Here is a 19909-nt window from a genome sequence, read left to right on the forward strand (position 1 = left end):
CCTAAAGAAACAGACTTACCTGCAGAAGGTAGTTCTTAATGAAATAATGAAATCAAACATCATGGAGTAAATAAAAATGTCAATATAGAGTTTTATTTTCATGTGCTTGTCATCCAGCTTTTCATGAGAAGAAAGAATGCATAAATGATGATAAAATTTAGCTCCAGTTCTTCCTGTAATGCTGGGGTGTTGGGTTTTCTTTACACCAAAAAATGACCATTAAAATTAAATATTATATGGGTTTAAAGTTTTAGACATTAAGATTTTTCCCCTTTGTTAAACCTATAGGGTGTAAGAAATTAAGGAAATGCAAGAAGTGGTGGTATAAGTAATTCTTAAAGTCCTTTCAAATTTAAAGTGCCTTGTCCTTGTATTCATAAATATGCCATGATATTAATACTAAATTGCATGGAAAACTTAAAAAGTTTTGTTTTCTACCAGTTACTAAGTGTAAGATAGAAGAATCTAAAGGGAAGGAGATATTAGGGCATTATCAATAATAAAAAAATTGTGTGTGTATATATATCTGCCTATATGTGCATGTATACATTTTTACATACTGATTTTTGTACTTTCTTTATCCATTTAAGCAGTGACTTTCAATTAGCCTGCCGACTAATATCAGGTCACTAAACTCCATAGCTGATGCTTTATTCTTTCATGTGAGTTGTCATTCGTTTGCTTCAGTTGGCTGGCAAAGGTTGTTGTATATCCATTACCAGCAACACAGCACTTTGCATTTCTGAATTGACAAGCAGCTATATTGACCTAGCGCTTATTATGGGTCAACAGCTGCGTTAACCGACGGAAGGACTGAGGGGCAATTAAAATGAATTGGCAAAAATATATCTTCCTAATTTACTCCAATTTGTTATTTATGCTAACATTGTATGGCTTCTATGGTGACACTAAACAGAATGGACCCAATAATGGCAATTAACATAAAAATATAATGGCTAATCAAATTGACAGCAACTGTTTCTCATCATCTCGACACACAATACATTATCAAAACAAACTATTATGAAGGAGGTAATTTCAGTGTTCTATTCAACCTGCTTCATGTGTGCAGTCAGGGAGATGTGTACCAGCAATTACAGCTGAATCTAAAAAACTAAACAAATAACTTAATCGCTGTCGTCCTCCTTTTTTCTTCTTCAGGAAGCAGTAATCAGGATTTACTAAAAATAACTGGTGTATAATAGTATAATGATGATGCATATCGTAGAATAGCTAATAAGGAATAAAATATGCTTCTGTGTGTCTTTTTTTAAAATAGGTTCACATGAAGTGGAAAAAATACTGTTGAAATATATAAAAAATAACTAAGCAGTAGTAATAGTTGTCAGATGTCTCAACATGAGTTGCTTAATAGTTATAGATACTTATTGCATGTCAATAGAAGTGTAAAATTAGCTGAATGTAGTAGCAAAACTTGGCTTGATTGGGCAGAAGACTGAAAACCTAAGTTAAAGTAGAATTCCCTTAAGAAGAAGTAGTTTACCGGTTGCTCTTCCACTGCATTTTCAAGATCATTCTTAGTGATATGCTGCATGATAGTTTTCCATTGGTCTGGCCACATCCTTTGTTTTATAGCTCATCAAGAAAACCTCTGAGTGTTTGTATATGTCTGTCTCTGCAATAAATACATTAAAATGAACACTACTTCCAAATTTGATGCTGTTAAAATAATTTTATTCTTTGTAATGAACAACTCTTTAAATCATTGTTGGCCGGTTTCTGAAATCCAGTATCTTATACAGCAGGGAGTGGAATGTTGTTACATGGAACAAAATTGCAAGAGATGAACTTGAAGGGTTTTATTTGTAGTGTGGTCCAGATGGATCTAATGTCTATTCAAGCAATTTCTAGAGCACAGAACAGGGGCAGTGATAGGAGAGCATCCAGGTGTGCACATTGGAACTAGAGGAATAGCACTGAGGCTTGACATAAATGGCCTTCAGACCATTTAATGATCGTATTCTACAGGTACACATCTGCAGATTTTTGAACTACATGTGTGATTACTAATATGCAGTACCCTTCACAGATGCGTAGAGCAACGTGATGATGTAGCTGTAAATGTGTTTATGCATTTGTTCTTACTTGGATGACACATTCCCAAATTATGGAACCACAGTTGGGGTGGGAGGAGGGGAATACAAACACCTGTATTAATAAAAAAAGTAGACATTAATTATTTTTTTCTTAATTCATTGTATTGTACAATCTACTAAAGCACCAAAATTATTCCTTTGTCTCGTCATTCTCATGGCTTTCATTTTCCTGCTAAAGCATCATTGTGATACATGTATCTGTAAGAATGGATAAAATGCATTTTAAATTTCTGTAAGAATTTATAAATTTAGTTGATTCATATAAGTGCTTGGTGTAGATTGTGAGGAAAAGTGTAGAGGGGTAGTAAGGACACTTTGTAGCATAATACTAATAACAATTCCAAAAGCTGCCATGAATAGAACATATAAATTGTTGGAAGAAAACCAAATAGAAATAATCACTTTTTAATACTGGATGTAGAAATGGGTGCAAGAGACACACTTTTGGATTGGGGTTTTTAATTGCTCTCTTCTTACATTCCAGTATTCTGATAAGGCCCTGTACACTCAGCTCTGCTTCTACCGATACATTTTTGACGTGGACTATGCGATGGATAAAGTGGTCACTGAGGAGGAGAAAGGTATGTTTAAATTTTTATTTAATTAACCATGGTTTAGTAGCAATTTGCGTGCTAGACATTAGACTTACTGTACTCTTCAGATCTGAACCATGAGGCTGTAGTCTAAAAGAGAAAATAGAAGAAAGGATGAATTTAAGAATCCCCTGTAAAGAGGAATGTGTTCAGTCAGAATTCACCACTTTAAGAATATAATATGCTCCCTTTCTTCTTTTGAAGTGACTGTGTTTTGGAAAATGTGCTTTTTTTGCATGTTACACCCTTAGAGAAATCTCTTTGCTTGAAGGACATGTTATCTTCAGCAAATAGATTAATTAAAATATGTACATATTTAAAACTTACATTCAACTGTTAGTATTAAAGAGAGACACTTTTTCATTGGAGAAAAATAAGGGCACAAGAAAAGCAGTAATGCTAATTGTCTATAAACCTCTCTTAAATAAAAGACAGATTAACCTGATAAAAATTAACCTGAGTGTAGGAAGATTTTTTTGTCCTCTCCCAATTACCATAACACTTCTGAACTAAAATATTTCTAAGCTGTAACGGATCAATGGGTTTTGTGCAGCTAAGTGATTTTCAAGCTGACAGAAGAGTATTTCTGAGAGTGTGCTAATGCTTGGAATTCTGAAAAAAGACGTGTTTGGGTCCCACCACTGAAGTGTGTTGACCACAGAGAGCACTTGGCTGTCCTCTGCCTGTGAAGAAAAGATGGTGCTGTGGGAACTATCTGTGTTCTGATGGCTGCTCTGCTGCCAAAATCATCCCCACTCCTGCCCTACATCTGCAGTTGGCTTACTGGGGGGTGATAACTAAATAAAAGACTAACTAAAACTCAGTCTTTCTAAATGTTATTTTGATAAGCCACATATGGAAATGAAAGTAGTGTAACCTCTTGTCTAAAAACTGCTCAATTAAATAAACAGGCTGCTTTTGGCTTGTAGTACTTATGTTTCTTCTTGCAGAGGTTCTCATTTCCTCTCCTAATCACTCTAAGGCAGTGAGTTCACTCTGATGCTTGCATTTCACAGTGCTTTTTACATCCAAAGAAGTCACAGTGTGTAGCCATGTCAGTCTAGTACACCTCAGGAGATGTACTGAGGGAATGTTATGGGCTGGATGCTACTGGCTGAAACCAGGAACTGTGTGTAGATCTCACACCTCTTCCATAAGAGTAGATAACACTTCATGGGTGATCACATCCAGTCCCCTGCTACAGCATTCCACTGCATTTTTCAGGACTGCAAGTTTCTGGAACTTCAGTTGGAAATCTATGAGTGGTGGTTCTCCTTTTGCTGCAGTTCCAAAATGGGTTTTAGCCTATTGATCTGTGATGACTAAAAATTCACTATAATTTTCATGTTCTGACTTGTTTGTGGCTATTTTATGGCCATTCACTAAATGTTTATTTGTTTTACTTCACGGATGTTCTCTGTTGTGCTTTTGGAAACAGTGATGACATCTCTGTTTTGTTTTGCAGCTAAGGCAGGACACTTTTAGCTTTCTTTAAGAATTTGTCTCTACTGTATGATTCTTCCTCTTAGCACCTTTGTGTGCAGTCTTTTCTAGGCTGAATTAATCTTTGGAGTATGCAAAACTGGAAATGATGTGGTATTTTAGATAGTGTCTCTCCAGTGTCTTGTACAGTGGGTCTGTGTATGTGCTGGAATTGCATCTTCTGGTGCTTGCTTGAGCCACCTACGTCCTGTTCATAGCTGTTCATATCATTAACTTGTAGGGAAATAGTGATAGAAATCCTGAGGTTTCAGAGTGGGTTTTTTTCCCCTGTCATTTCAGAATCATGGGTTTATTCATATCTCAGGTTCATGCCACTTGTTTTACTTAATTTTCCTGGTTTCATTAATTTTTGACTGCTTAATCTCATTTGTAATATTAGACTTCAAGGTTAATAAATTCTCTCTGAAAAATAGTGTGATGGCTTCTGAATTCACATAATTTACCACCTTCTGCTTTAATGGGAAAATATTTCTTGGACCCTGACCGCTAAGTTCAATAAAATTAGTTTTCAGAGTAACTCTTAAGGAATTGTAAGAATTCTAGTATGACTTTTTTCCTCTGGACAGTTAACCTTTCAGCATGGTGTATTTTTCTCTTTTTCATACCTGTTTGAAAATTATTGTATTACCTTCTTCAGCCAGCCAGTGATTTCAGTCTTGGTGTTGCAGCAGGAGTCAAGGCCAGATTAATTAAATCTCTTCATTTTCCTTTGACAATTGATTCGCTTCAAAGCAATTGGCTATGTGGGTATGGTAAACCTGTGTGTAATTCTGTCCCATTTTTCAGTTCTCTTTTGGGAGGACGATCTCTTTCTACAGTATATGCAGAATTTGACAATAATTATCCATGGCTATTTGTGCCATCTTTTTATCTTATAGATACCAATGTCCTCTGTCTTCTAGTAACATATTTTACTGATGTGATACACTTCATGTTAAACTGTGTAGGATTAAATAATTTTCATGTAACTTTTTTTTTGTAGCTCTGAAATGGAAATCTAGTGAACTCCCACTTATAACATGAAGCTAATGTTTATTTTCCCTTGTAACAAAAAAGATTTTTTTCCATGCCATCATTCACAAGCCATTTTGTCTTTGATCTGTGATCAGTGCCTTTATGAAAAATGGTGGCAAAATTTAAATGTAGGTTTTGTATGTCATTGGTATTTTCAGTCTCGTCTTTTAATGTGGCTAAACCACTGCATGACTGTTGTTCAGATTTTGGTTTGGGAGATTTTTTTGCTTTATTTTAGGTCATTGTTTCCTAAAGCCCAAATTGCATAGACTTTTGCTGTTTCTACATCTACTACCATATTTCCTGAATTTTTAAACACCAGTTCTTCCTATTAGCAGCTTTATTTGTTTTTTGTCTTGGAATGTTCTTCTATAAAAAGAAGGAAGTTTTGATGCTAGGGATTCAAGATAGAAGTCTGGTTTCCACTGTAGTTTGAAAGAATTCATGTCTTGTCTCGTTCAGAACTTGAGATTCCACTACAAGTTCACTTGCATTTTCTGTTCTTGCCTCTTCAAAATACAGAATCTTAATTACAGAGCAGGTTTTGTTTGTTCAGCTGTTTATACTGAAGGTCCATACTATTTATTGAAATATTGAAATCTAAAATAATAAATTGTGAAATCAGTGGGAGTTCAAAAAGATATCCAAGCTGCTTCTTTTCCCTGCTTAGAGGATCAATACCACAGCCTACTTCTAACAGTGGGCTAAATTTAAAAATCCTCAGCAGTGCAGGCTCCTCAGCTTGGCAAGTTGTACAGACAGTTTCTTGTGATGTTTGGTGTTCTCACTGTACTTACTGTAGAGTGATGGTCTTGATGTCTGAGGTGAATTTTGCTTTCTGAAGCTTATTCTGTGCACGATGTACTGTTCTCTTAGAGAGTTTTGAGTATTTAAAACATGCCATGCTGTATTTTGAGTCTCTTTCAACTACTGACCTGTTTTGTGGAGGAACAGCAGGAAAATTTTCCACTTCTCTGTGTGTTTGGTTGTTGGTTTTTTTGGGGTATTGGATTTTGTTGTTTTTTGTGGTTTTTTAATAGACCTTCAGTAGGTCGGGCTTACCACAGAGAAATATGGCAAAAGGATTAATTAATAAGTTTTGCAGATTCTTTTTCTGCTTATTTATACCAGTGTGGCAACTACAACATTGTTCACTCGGGTTTTGTTTGGGATCTACTGTAATCTTTAGATAATTATTGTTCCATCTTTTTCCTGTAAGAATCAAGAATAAGCTGACTGGTCTGTGTGTGGTTTTCTTGTTTCAGTGACTGGTAAAGTTAGCTGTCAATTATACCACCCAGGAATATTTGGATGATATAGTTGATGGCTCTTTTGTCCTATTATTAATACTAGAATTTATCCTCCAAACCAATGTTTCCTTTTATCTCGAGGTTTAAGGTCTGTTATGATGATACAATTTAATAGGTTAACATTGTGATACAGTTCAAGGTTCTTAGTTGTCATACTACAAAAAGTGAAATTCTGAAAATTCTGGGCTGTCTTTTGAAATTAGGAACTGTTGTACAGTTAGTATTAGGTTAAAAACCAATTTCATTTTTAATATTGCTATGCCCAAACCCCTAGTTTAATTTACCAGTAATACTAGAAGGACTGTTTGTTCTCAATTATTTTTTTAATCTGAAAAGGAGAAAAATGCTCTATTGTGAGTAGCACCACACTCAGCATATTTTCAGCATTTTCTGACAGTTTTTTGAAGCTGGGCTGTGAGTTTAATCAGACATTGCTACTTAGGTGAGCAAGCAGAGAAGTAAAAAGCAGCAGGAGTAGCAAAGTAGTAGCATCCTCTATTCACATAAATGAAAAAGGGTAGGCCAACTATCAGTGATTTTGGACATTTGAGGCTCAATATGCTTACTCTGTGTGCCTTAACTTAAGAATGGAAACCAGTGTATTTTTATGGCTATGTCATCAGGAGATCAAAATAGAGCATAGTAGTCTTTATCTCATTATTCCATTCAAACATCAGTATTGTTTAATATTCAAAGATATTACTGTTTTCATTTTGCTTCTACTACAGTAAAATGAAAACCTCTGAAAGTGATGAGAAATGCAGCCCCCATAGAGTCACTGCAACTACTGTGCCTGGCACGGATGTCTCCAGTTGAGTTTCCCCTGACATCATCTGACATCAAGTAGAAGATTAGGATGCTGCAATCTACTTATCCACAATGCATTAGCATCACTGAGGTTGTTTATGGTGCTGTGATCTTTTTGGAGAAATAGGATCCTGATCATAGGAATATTTTTTTTTGTTCCCTACTGAAGAAAGGGGCTGGAAGCTACTGCCCTTCCACTGTCCCATTTCTCTGAGAGGGAAGGTCACAAATGTTGTTTGCAAGACATTTAACTATTTCAGAGACATTGCAAAGCTGCTGTGGTGGATTCTTTCCCAGACTATATTTAACAACCCAGGGAGGTTTCATTCTGAGAAGTCTCAGCATATCCTCTTAATGGATAAGCAGAAGGAAATGAGGATGGAAGGAAGATAACTTTGGAAAAGCATTTAAATATTCCTGTGTAGTAGGGAGACCTATATCTTCGAAGTATATGCCACTTTGTGGAAATAGAATGTAATTGTTTTGATCATGTACCTGCAGGCTGTGGTTCTCTAAAACCAAATGCATATTCAGAGGATGTTTTCATGTTTTTATTACAGCTTTTTGTATGCACCTCACTCCACCCTTCCATGCAAACATCAAAAATCCCTAGTTTACTTTATGGATGAATAAACTGAAAAATTATGTTGGGAAAAAGAAACTCTTCTGGGCTGTTAGACCTAGATGTAAAAAAAATCAACTCTGAATATTTGTGTGAATCCTGTCAGTTCAGTGGTGAGTGTTTTTCCTCAGTGTGTTCGTAACTTGGTGTGTCAAGTAGCAGACTGAAGTGATTTTTTTTAATGGAAGGCTTTTTGCAAATCAGAACAAATTGCCACATTTTTTATCAATATACACACAGAAGACTACAGCGAAGTACTTGTTGCAGTAGTTAAGAAAGGAGATACAGTTTTCTGTATGTGCATTACAGTGGACGATGAGGAGAGATTGTATGAATTACCTAGGTGTATCTGTGTGTGTGCATTTATTTGTAAGATGGCAGCAGCTGAAACCTGGCCTGTCTCTTTTCAGAAGGAACAGTTCAATAAACAAAACATTTCTGATGGCATCACATCTCCAGGCACCATCACTAAGACTTCAGTTCACTGTAGTGATCTCCACATCCAAGCAAACAAAAGCTTCTCTGCACATTTGCTGTCAAGTACTTTGTCTTCCAATCATGTTATTTTGAACAGACTGTAAAATAATAATTTTCAAGAATTTAATCTGAGTCTTTCTTCAGAAGCACTTGTTCATTTTTCCTTAATGTGTTGTTTTGAAGAGAAAGACTTGTGAACTTTTTTTTTTTTTTAATTTGAGTCACTATTTTGTGAGTATTTTTAAATCTAGCTTTTTTAAAGCAAAACCTACAGAAAATTATTTGCAATAGGGTTTTGAGCCTTTTGATGTAATATATGGGCATTTAAATAGTCTTTAGATCTTAGGTTATCCTCCCCTAATGACCATGCCTTTTTTTATTGGTACTGGACATTTTTAAGATCTTAAGTGTAATGTTTCCTCCATTCTGTTTCTGTTCATGTTGTCTTTCTGATAAACCTAAAAAATCTAAATAAGCCACATTACCACTATTCTATGACCAGTTCTCTGAGCACAAAATAGAAAGGGTTGGTACACCTCTCTTGGAGTTGTTTTCTCTACTTGTGAGGGAAATAAATAGAACTAATGAGTAAAAACAGTTATAATATGTCTACAATGTCTAAAATCTGTGGCATGGGAGGAGTGCATTTACTGTGGCTCAGACCACTAGAAAAGGGGTTTTGATTTTAATGAAGACTTTTTTCCGTTTTTTCCTTGGGTTGATGTTGCAGACGGGACGAAGTAGTGGCATAGCTAATTTCTGACTCCTTCTAAATTGGAATGGTTATTTGACCATGGGGGTTTTTTGTATGTGGGAAAAAAGCAAACAGAAATATCTTCTCATTTGCACTTCAGGATTTTTTTTCTACTGAAGTATGAATGGGTGCAGGTCAACTTGGAATGGGTGCAGGTCAACTTGTTACCTCTAATCCATGCCGTGGCATCATCTCTCTGGCGTCATCTATCCACTCCTTTATCAGTTCTCTTGTGAGCTTCTCAAGTAAAAAAATATTTCTAAAACAGATTTTTCTTCACTGTTTCTTTTTTGTCTGAGACACTGACACTTTTATTATAGAGACCTTCGTCTTTCTGGTTTCATCTCCTTAGTCAAGTTTGGGGGTTTTCTAATTGGTCAATTCTGCTGTTGTTCACTTCGAGTCAGAAACGATGGCATTTTAGTGACCGCAGCTTCTCACAGCAGTTTGCTCGTTTCTGTAGAGAAAAGTGCAAGACTAGCATGTTTTTCCTTTTAGAAGACCCAAAAGTTTTATGGATCTGATGGTACTAAAAAGAAGTTATAAATTCATGTGTTTTAGATATCAGAATTCTGACATCAATGCAACTTCTAAAAAAATTATTTTAGTAGAAATTGGAAATAAAAACGTAAACAATTTAACTCTGTAAAGTGCATTCAGTATGTGTCTGCCTAGACATCAGAAAGATAATGTAAAGCTAAGGCTTAAAGAGATTTTTAAAAAGATACAATTATCTGTATGATTTTTAAGTCTCATAAGAAATGTATTTTAGAACTTGCCAGTGATGGCTTATAATCACTTTGATATTTTGAGGAAAATGGTAGCTTTAAACAGATGATACAGAATTTATTTTTAAAAATGTATTGTGCTTATACAGTTGATGGCTTTTATTTCCATAATGTTTTTTACTACATAATTATACATCTTAATTACGTAATTACCGTCATAATTATTATGTAATTACATGTAGTTCCACTAATTACAAAATCAGGAAGTGTAATTATCTACTAAAAACTTTCTGAAATCTTATTTGTTCACTAGAGATTATTTAAAAGACCAGTGACCTACTGAAGATGGTGTGCAGTGTTGCACTTCACACCAGCACTCTTTTTTCCCCTTCCTCATGGGCAGTACAGTTTGACAGGGTTATGGAAAGACTTAGGTCTTTAATTATGACTTGCCTTGATATGAGGTTAGAGAACTCAACTGTGTTGCCTGCAGATTTAGAGCCTCTTAATTTTTGCCATTGATACCTCATGTCTTTAAATTTAAAGACTCTGTTGCTGAACATCCAGAAAGTTGCATGGTTTAAGTGAATGCCTTTGTGACATTGTTTGTATAGTTGAGGGAGTCTGGTTCAGATGTTTGGTGTCAGGTGTAAAGATATTTGAGAAAGTTTGTTTATGGCCATGCAAATGTTGAGTGAAAGCTTGACTCCACAAAAAATAAAGGGAATGCAACTGATTTCTCATGGTTCAAAGATTTCTTTTATTGCATAAAACTGCTTTTGAAAAAATTGTTTTCCTGTACTGATATGCACTTACATCTGTATGTTGTTTTATTACTTACTATTGAACGTTCTTGATTATAAATTTGTCTAATCATGCAGTTTGAAACAAAAAATAGTTAACTGCATGTTATAGAAGAGTAGAATTAATGTAGAATTAATGTTCAGGACAACCAATGGTTCTTGTGTCCTGGTGTTGTATTAAAAGAAGATAGTAACTATATTTTCTATATGTTAAATAAATCATGTGCTACCTTTAGTAGTTTGAATGAAAAGAGTACTGTAAGTTGTTAGATTTGGTGGTCTTTTCTCATTCTGTAGCACTGTGTTTATTCTAAATGGCATCAGAGATACAAAGCTTTGTCTCATGTACATTATGACAGCAAGCATTTTTTATTATGTCACTGTATTAAAATCACCAGGAAGAAATATAATTACAGTAAGAGAAAGCAGAATTAATATGAAAGGGATAATTTTAAAAAAGTGATCAGTAGTCATTTTCTTGATGTTAAATGTAATCACCTCAACTCACATCTCCTAAGTATTTGAGTCCTATAAAGAAATTGTCTCCAAACCCATTTAAATTATATTGACCACTAAAAGAAAGACATGGAGTCATTATTTGTGAAAGCAGGAACCTTATTTAATCTCCAAGATTTAAATTATTGCTGCAAATAAAATTATGTTAATTATTATACTCATTGACGTATAATAACTACACAGGAGACATTTCTTTTGAAATATCTTTCTGTATCCTCAACAAACAAAGGATTTCTATCAAATACATTATGAAAATATAGTTATGCTCTCTTCTCTATGAAATGGATGGAGATAATCTCTTCTTTTTATTAGGGACTAGTAAGCCATGTAGAGCACAGCATAATGGAAAATTTTTCTTTTATTCCATAGGGGACAAAATATGGTGCATGATACATGTATAAAAATGTAGCAGAAGACAAAGAAGTGTCTAAATGCAGCTTAAATTTTATTTAAATAAAAAAATACTGTTTCTGTAAAGGAGTATTACATTTTTGCCATCTCTGCATCAGAAAATTGTGGTGGTATTAACTGATGCAATTGATTTATTTTTGGAGGAGTAGAGGCAATTGAGCAGTTCAAGCCATGGGTGTTGCTGCCTTGAAAATAAGGAATGCACAAGACAGTGTTTGGAGTACATATTCCAGAAAACAAATACTTCTTTGTCTCTTGGGTAGAGCCTCCACTTGCAGTTTTCAAGTCCTTCTCTAAACAAAGCCACACTCGTTCCGTGACCTTTGTAGTTATTTTGAGGTTGATCTCATTCTGACAATCCAACTACCAAATTTCATGTTTCAATCTAATGTGATTGGCTCTTGAGAACAGATTAGTCATCTGTGGCAGGCCAAAACGTGGTTCAGCCTTTAAAAAAACAATTGTGGAAGGATGTTCTTCTGTCCTGGCATGTCCCTCTTCTGGGAGGGGACCGAGATGGGTACAAGGGACAGCTGGTCAGGTTAGGGAGCTCTTTGTTTTTATCAGGCATAAATAGGTTTGGAAGAAGTTGATTTGATCCTGCAAGGATTACAACTGTTAAATGCATATCAAAATGTTTTCCTATCTTATATTATTTAACTCAGAATATAATAATGTTATTGTTTTGACATGAAAACGTTACGTACTGTAGTATTTCCACTTATCTTTAAATAGACATTTTTCACTTTGTGAGAGATGCATGCAGTAAGACAAAACAAAAAATGAATTAAAAGAAGTGAGTGACAGCCTAAGCTAGTTTATTTATACTATAAAAACAAATAATATTTGACATTAGTAAAATTTTATGGACTTGGAATTAAAATATTTAGCTAGTTATAGTATTGTTTTATATTTCTAATGTGACCATGTATGTTCCATAAACTAACAGTAGCATATTTGTCGGATTAATATTAATTAATCTGAGATTCTGTTACCTAGCCATGGCAGAGGGCAAAAAAACATTAAAGTGACTTTTTTTTTTTTTTTAATAGAGCTTAGCCTGTAGTTTAAAACATACTTAATGAAAAGTAGTGATGGGCGGCCAAAACCAATATAGTTAACATACTTAGAAAGAGCATTAACTGCCAAGTTTTTTGAAGAGTAATGGTAAAATACAGTAACCAGGAGCATGATGTGGAATATTTTGTACTTTAAATTTTGTACTGTACAGGAATTAATGGGTTTGAAACTGGTTATTATGAATGCAATGGCATGATAACTTGTGATGTCATTCAGTTATTTTGAGTATTACTTAATTTAAGAGATATAAGGTGTAGTTTCTCATTTGGAAACAAGTGCCATGTGTTTTTTGAGTGCTCTTGGCGATGATGACTCCTCCACGTCCTTGTACATCCCATTTCAGTGTTTAACCACCCTTTTAGTGAAGAAATTTTTCCTAACATTCAACCTGAACCTCCCCTGGTGCAACTTGAGGCCATTTCCCCTTGTCCTGTTGCTGTTTACCTGGGAGAAGAGGCCAATCCTCACCTGGCTGCACGCTCCTTTCTGGGAGTTGTAGGAAGTGATGAAGTCTCCCCTGAGCCTCTGTTTCTCCAGGCTTAGCACCCCTTAGCTGCTCCTGGTAAGGAGTCCTGCACCAGATCCTTGGCCAGCTTTGTTGCTCTTCTCATGACACAGTCTTAACAAAAAAGAGAAAGAAGCAGAGGTTCTAATTTGAAGGCTTAGTTTCTGAAAGTCTGGATGCAAGTTTAGTACTACTGTTTCTATTTTTTCCATTTCTGTTCCCCAAAGATTTTTCAGCTGTTTCCCAGTTTAAGCTCTATTTCAGCAGCCATATGGAAACAGCCATAATGGACCTGGACACAACTTAACAATATTTTTCAGCTTTTCCAAAAAAAACAAGAACTGATAAAATTCAGAAATTACAATGAAGGATCCGTGCCTTTTTGAACTTTTGAATGCAATCTGAAGAGTTTGCTTCCTTTTGGTCTTATTGTGTTGTTCTGGCAAATTTTGAACAAGAAAAGTACTCAGTCAGGAGCTCCTATTTAGACAAAGCATGTATTTTATTTTAGTATTTAGTCTATTAACATATGAGCATGTCAGTAGTTTCTACCAAACACCAAAAAGTAGAATTTTTGTTCTGTTAAGGCATTTAACACTTGAGATTTTTGATACGTGCATGTGTTCTCTGTCCTGCAAATGACTACTTATGCTGCTCTGACCCATAGGGGCAACAGATATGCTTTGTTTCAACCTGAGCCTCCAGGACCCACTTTTGCCTGTGGTGTCTGTGAGTTTTGGGGCAGCTCTGATGTGTCTGGCTGCTGGTCTCAACACTTCTCCGTTTCCAGGCATCTCTACTGCCCTGGCAAAAACCACTCTCCCTCTTGTGTAGATCCTGGGTTTGCTCAGATCTGCCAGCACAGAACCATAGAATGGTTTGGGTTGAAAGGGACCTTGAAGATTATCTTAACTCCAGCCTCACTGCCATGGGCAGGGAACCTTCCACTAGACCAAGCTGGCCACCCAGCCTGGCCTTGAACATCTCCAGGCATCCACATCTTCTCTGGGCAACCTGTGCCAGTGCCTCACCAACCTCACGGTAAAGAATTTCTTTCTAATATCTAATCTAAACCTGCCCTCTGAGTTTGAACCTATTTCCCCTTGTCCTGTCACTACATGCTCTTGTAAATAATCTCTCTCCATCTTTCCTGTAAGTTCCCTTTAGTGAGTTGTGATTTTCCTTCTTCCAGTTCTATTAATGTCTTTTTAAAGGGGAAATACAATCATCTAGATAGATTCTTAAGTTATAGGCATGCTGGGCTTTTAGGCGCCCTCATCTTCACACTTTTTTTACTTAATAAAGACTGTTCAGACATTCTTTGGAAATAGCTTTCAGTTTCCTGCTACCATCAGCATCCATTGTCACCTGCTGCATGTTTTAGACCCGTGTCCTTCTAGGCATTGAGGTGCTGGTGCTTTAGTGTCATGAAAGCCCTTGGCTGCTCCTGGGTCACCATCCTTTACCAAAAAATTGATGTGAAAGGCAGACTTTGCAGAAGTTTCATGAGGATAAAAGAAAGAAGGGTAAGATAAAACCACAGACTACCACAGTATAAGGTAATCCTTATCCCTAATACTGTGTGGTGAAGCCTTATATTACCCATTCATACATTAGGATGCCTTGCAGTTACTTGTCTGTGTGCCTGTACTGTGACTGTAGAAATAATATTGGTGGTTCAGCATTGTGCTTCAAAAATCATGTTTCCCTTTGAGGGGATTTGAGTTGTTGAGGATTTTTTTGTAGCATAGTGATTATAAAGTAAACTTGTCTTTCATGGGGAGGGAAAGGGCTGTGGGTAATTCATTTGGGCTTTGATTCATTTGGTCTTTGGTAACGAACTTCAAGTTGTCCTGTCCAAATCCATGGCACTGTGTTGGTACTGTAATTAAGGGCCCAACAAAATATTAATTCTAAGGTAACATTTTACTAGATTGCCACAGGGATTCATCTGGAATTTTTTGTTAAAGAGGTTGTATTTTGTAAAGGAAATGTGAAATGCTTGTTCTGAACTATGTGAGGAAAGAACATTTGTGCAAAATAAGAATAAAGACATAAAAGAACAGAAAAGATGTGTGAAGTGAATTTGACAAAAAACAATCCCAAAATTCTCGGTATGGAACATGCAGGCGAGAGCTCTGAGGAGCAGAAATGTTGAAGGATTTTGTGGAGGCAACAGTAAATGAAACTAATTTGCAGTTCAGCATGACAGTGAAATAGTTCATTGCAAAATGTAGCCTTTATTTTTATGAGTTGTTTGAATCCAGTGTGTTGAAAATTAGGTCCTGTGTTTCTGAGTCTTTAATTTAATTTTTTTATTCTGGTAGGAGCTCCCTAAACTGGATTTCATTACACGTATTTTCCTGTGAGAAGTTTTTCTCAATTAGGGAATTATTAAATAAGATCTCTGTGTATGTATGACTGAAAACTGTTGCACAATCGTGGGCACAGGTCATAAACTGGCGTAAGTAATCTCTAAAAGAATTCTAGACTTAGGTAGGCTTGAAAACATAATTTTGTATCATCTTGCTCTGGATGTGTACAGTGAGGACTCTGGAAAAGTATGTGTCAAAGAAGGGGTTTTTTACTGTCCTCTAAACATAAAATAATGATTTGGGAGGAAATCTCTCTTTGCAGAAATCAGCACTTTTACAGATGGAGTACATCCTTCTTGAGAAGTTTCTTCAACACTTGCAAGCTGATATTTTTGAAGTGTCTGGAGTAGGCCAGTATTTCTGTTGAACAGCACATTTTTGAAGGCCATTATTATGATAAACCATGTTCTTAGCATAATTCAAGTTGGTATGTATACTTTGATTTTAAAAATTTAGTTCTTTTCAAACCAGGAACTACAAACAGCACTCAAGAAAAAAAACTAGTGTTGAACTTACACATAAATTTAAAATTTTCCGACATGGGTACTTTGTGTCCTCAAATGTGCTTATCCAAGAGAGGCCCAAGGAATGCCTGAAGATCAAACAAACATTCCATTATAAAGCAAAGCTCTGTAGAGCAATATATCCCAGTTATATTGATAATATAAACTACTCAGTGACAGGCCTTTTAGGTAGTAAGAAGCCATCCTTATCTTTCAGCTAATAGAACTTAAATAAAAGACACTGGACTCAGCACTCCAGATAACTTCTCTCCGGGGCTGAGCGAAAGAGAAGGGTCACCTCCCTGCACCTGCTGGTGATGCTCTGCCTGATGCAGCCCTGGGTGCAGTTGCCTTCTTCCTGCAAGTGCCTATTGCTGGTTTGTGCTTGGTGTGTACACACTCTTACCTTGCTGTGTAGGTAGTTGAGTGTGTAAGTACTGTGTGAGGTGGAGTTTTGCTGTTCTCTTTCTGTCTAGGTAAAGCAAAGCAGACATTCCACACCAAATACCACGAGTGGAGAATATTCTCTGCAAGGGAGTGTGTCCCAACAGGAGTGCACTTCACTGCTGGCTTTAAGGTCTCAAAGTTCAAGCATTTGTATGTGAGTTTATCAGGCTGTGGTCCTTTGCATTTTGGGAAGAATTAGGCAGTTCTAGGACATGGGTTTTGCTTGCTCCTTGTTATAAAGGAGGTCCAGGATGGTGACTAGTTCAGATCTACACAGCAGTGTTACTGGAAAAATTGTACCAAGGATGTGTTGCCATGTTAGATGCCAAATGTGAAAAATTGATGTGTACAGCACTCCAGTCACACTGAGGTTTTTCACCAAAAAATAAAAAGTAACATGAAAGTAGTTTTCTATATCCTTCTCCAGTTAAATCCTCAGGCTAAAGTGAAGTGAGAAAAGTGTGTTCTGAAATAAACCATTTCTGCATCCCAGAATAACCTGTTTTTAAAGTGTGCATAGCTAATTGAATAGACTCTATGGAAGGCATCTCATCATGATGAGGCAAAACTCTGTAACTCCCATCCCTTCTGCAGAAAAGCCTTGAGGTCTGCAAACCAGCCAGTTAAAAATCACTTTCAGAATGGAGTTGTGGCTTCTGTCACAGGAGCAGGCTGTTTTTGTGTGGTTATTTGTAGACAAGCAGAGGTTGTAGTTCTACACTGGTACTATTTTTTGAAGGGACAAATCTAGAGACAAAACTTCTTGTATTGGGTCATTTGAAAATTAATTTGCAATCTCAGGGTGAACAGTAGTTATTTATTAATAGCTATTTTTTATCCACATAAGATTCTAGCAGTTAAAAGCCAACTCCATCAACCTCTGCTTTTTCATATTCAGTAAATACAGGGATTTAGATAACTCCAGACAGAGTTGTCATGGGGAGGAGTTTAATATTCTACAGATCATAGCACATAATCTTTCTTTCTTCTGCTTGAGTGTCAGGCATGAAAAAGAAAAATATACATTTACAAAGTTGACTTTAGAAGGGCCTTTTATATACATTTTCTTATAGCAGAGCAGCCTCAGATAATCCATTATTTTACTTGTAGACCCTCTTTAGGGAGGGCAGAAGACAAAAGGCACTCACAGATTTGTAAGTGTATCAAGTTAGTACACTGAGATCAAAGGCTATCTCTGCCTGAAGGACTCTGCACATTCCCTTCCAGATCATCTGCAACATCAGGGACAGAAAAATCTACAAAGCATTTTGTTTGCTGTGTGCTCAGTCTCCTGTCATCGGCTAATGCAGTCTTTGTCACAAAGTACTTAATGTTGTGGTACCCAAGTAACCTGCTTCCTTGTTTCACGTCCATTGTTCTGCTGAATGCATATCTCCTGTATTCCCTGTTCAGGTTTGCTGACTTCACAAACAGGAGATGATCAGCAGACACACTTCCCTCGGGGGGCAGGGGGAAGAAAACAAATATATTGGCATCCTGGTAGTGGGGCTGGTTGCATCAGTGGGACACAGGATATTGTTGTGTCCAGGCAGCTGAGCCTGTGATCTCACAGTTTCAGAATGGCTTCTCTCATGTGCTCTAGAAGGGCAGGACAGAGGATACAGACTCTGGTAGATTGTGTGGGTGGGGGTCTTTGAAAAGAATTTTGATCACTGTATCAGAATAGCTGCAGGTACTTATTTTTATCCACTTCAGTGTCTTTTGAAGAATTGGGAGGAGTGCACAGGGAGAAACAGGAAAAATTGTTTAAGAAGAAATTTAAATGTTTAGTTTTCATTTTCTTTTTTCATTGGCCAATGTGTTAAAACAGAGTAATGCATTTCTTAAAGCTACTGTACAGTGGATCAGAACAGGGTTGATGTTCCCAAGTGCTAAACTATGATGATTCTTCATTTTTTCAACTGCTTTTTCACCAGCATTGCAAGGTAAAGGTGGCAGGGGGTAGTTAGTCTCCTTTATATTGTGAAAGGGTTGCTTTTCAGAAGTTGGCCCAGGTTGCTTTCCTGAAGAGGGTATAAGCTTCACCAGCAGTGGAACTTGAGTTATTTAGGGCCTTTCCATGTGAATTACTAATTATTTCTTGGATTCCTTCATCTTTGATAAAGTCTGATTAAATTAAGGACTAGTAACTTAAGTTTGCCGGAAATGGTTTAATTTTCCCTGGTTTATCTCATACCTGTTTACATGACCGTAGCTGCAAGTGTTCCTCTGCACTTGATGTGCAGCACCCTGACAAGAGGTAGTATTTCAGCAATGTTGTGTGACAGAGGAAAGATGTTCCTCATTCAGTGTGAGCTGGGATGGTTCTTGCCCATCCCTTGCACTGGTAGCTTACAGAGTTTGTAAACCAACATCTGTAACCATCAGGGAGTTGGATGTTCCTGGTCCCAGAATGTGTGCTGTGAACATCAGGTGACTGTAGCACCAACAACTCACAAAGTGAGCTGTTTTCTGAGGAGCAGAAAACTCATAATGCTCAGCAGAACTAGTCTGACAGGATAAAAAGAGAAAGTTTTAAATTCAAGAAAAAAAGGAAGTAAACTTTTTTTCTTAATTTCTGTAAAGCACATGGGTTTATTCAGGAGGACCAGTAAGTTGGCAGTTTATTCCATTTTAATGCACAGATAGGTGCTGCTTACCTCTAGGTGTATCTATAGATATGTGTCCCCTGCAAGCAACTACTGCATAATTTAATTAGGTTTTTCTAGAGGGTGGTGAAAGATTTCTCTGCACACAATTGGAAAAAAATCCTGTGTTGAGCACCTATCACAGAAATATATCTAAGCAGCCATGATCTGTGGGATTTTTTAATGGAATTACTTATATCACCAAGAATTATACATTTGTTTGCTCCTCACAGTCAGATAAACATTTACTCCAAGGGTGGGCAGCATTTCTTTAAATGGGTGAGTGTTTCAGTGTAACAGGTTCCCTTTCAGATAGAAAGGAGATACACTTTCATAATAATCTTTTTTTCTGGTATTTTGGGGATCTGCTTTGCCTCTTAACTCTAAAATACTGCGTGGAAGGTGGATGAAGGTGAAAAATGATGGTGAATTATGTCTCATACCCTTATACCTTTGAGAATGTAACAAAAGCTCATGATCAAAAAAAAGTGCTGTTATGAAGTTGATATGTAGCTACTGTCTACAGTTTAAGTTGGGAAAAAGCTAGCTGTTATCAAATACTTGAACAAAAAGTGATGAATAAGTTGGGGAAGTGTTTATTAAATATATATTTTTCTGTTTATATTTAAAGCCTTTTTGGATTAAATGTCTTATGTGTTGTTTAATTTTGGTCACATGCTTCATCCAAAACTAGAT

General features: G+C 36.4%; 1 protein-coding gene across 1 annotated transcript in view; it reads left to right on the plus strand.

The window, feature by feature from the left end:
- Window positions 1-19909, plus strand: part of POLA1 (DNA polymerase alpha 1, catalytic subunit) — a 182916-nt gene that overhangs the window by 138612 nt on the left and 24395 nt on the right. Inside the window, exon 35 of the mRNA XM_066313985.1 lies at window positions 2602-2698. Coding sequence (XP_066170082.1) covers window positions 2602-2698 — 97 coding nt within the window. The remainder of the gene's footprint in view (window positions 1-2601; window positions 2699-19909) is intronic.

This window comes from Sylvia atricapilla, chromosome 2, assembly GCF_009819655.1.
Source record: "Sylvia atricapilla isolate bSylAtr1 chromosome 2, bSylAtr1.pri, whole genome shotgun sequence".
Classification (NCBI taxonomy): Eukaryota; Metazoa; Chordata; class Aves; order Passeriformes; family Sylviidae; genus Sylvia; species Sylvia atricapilla.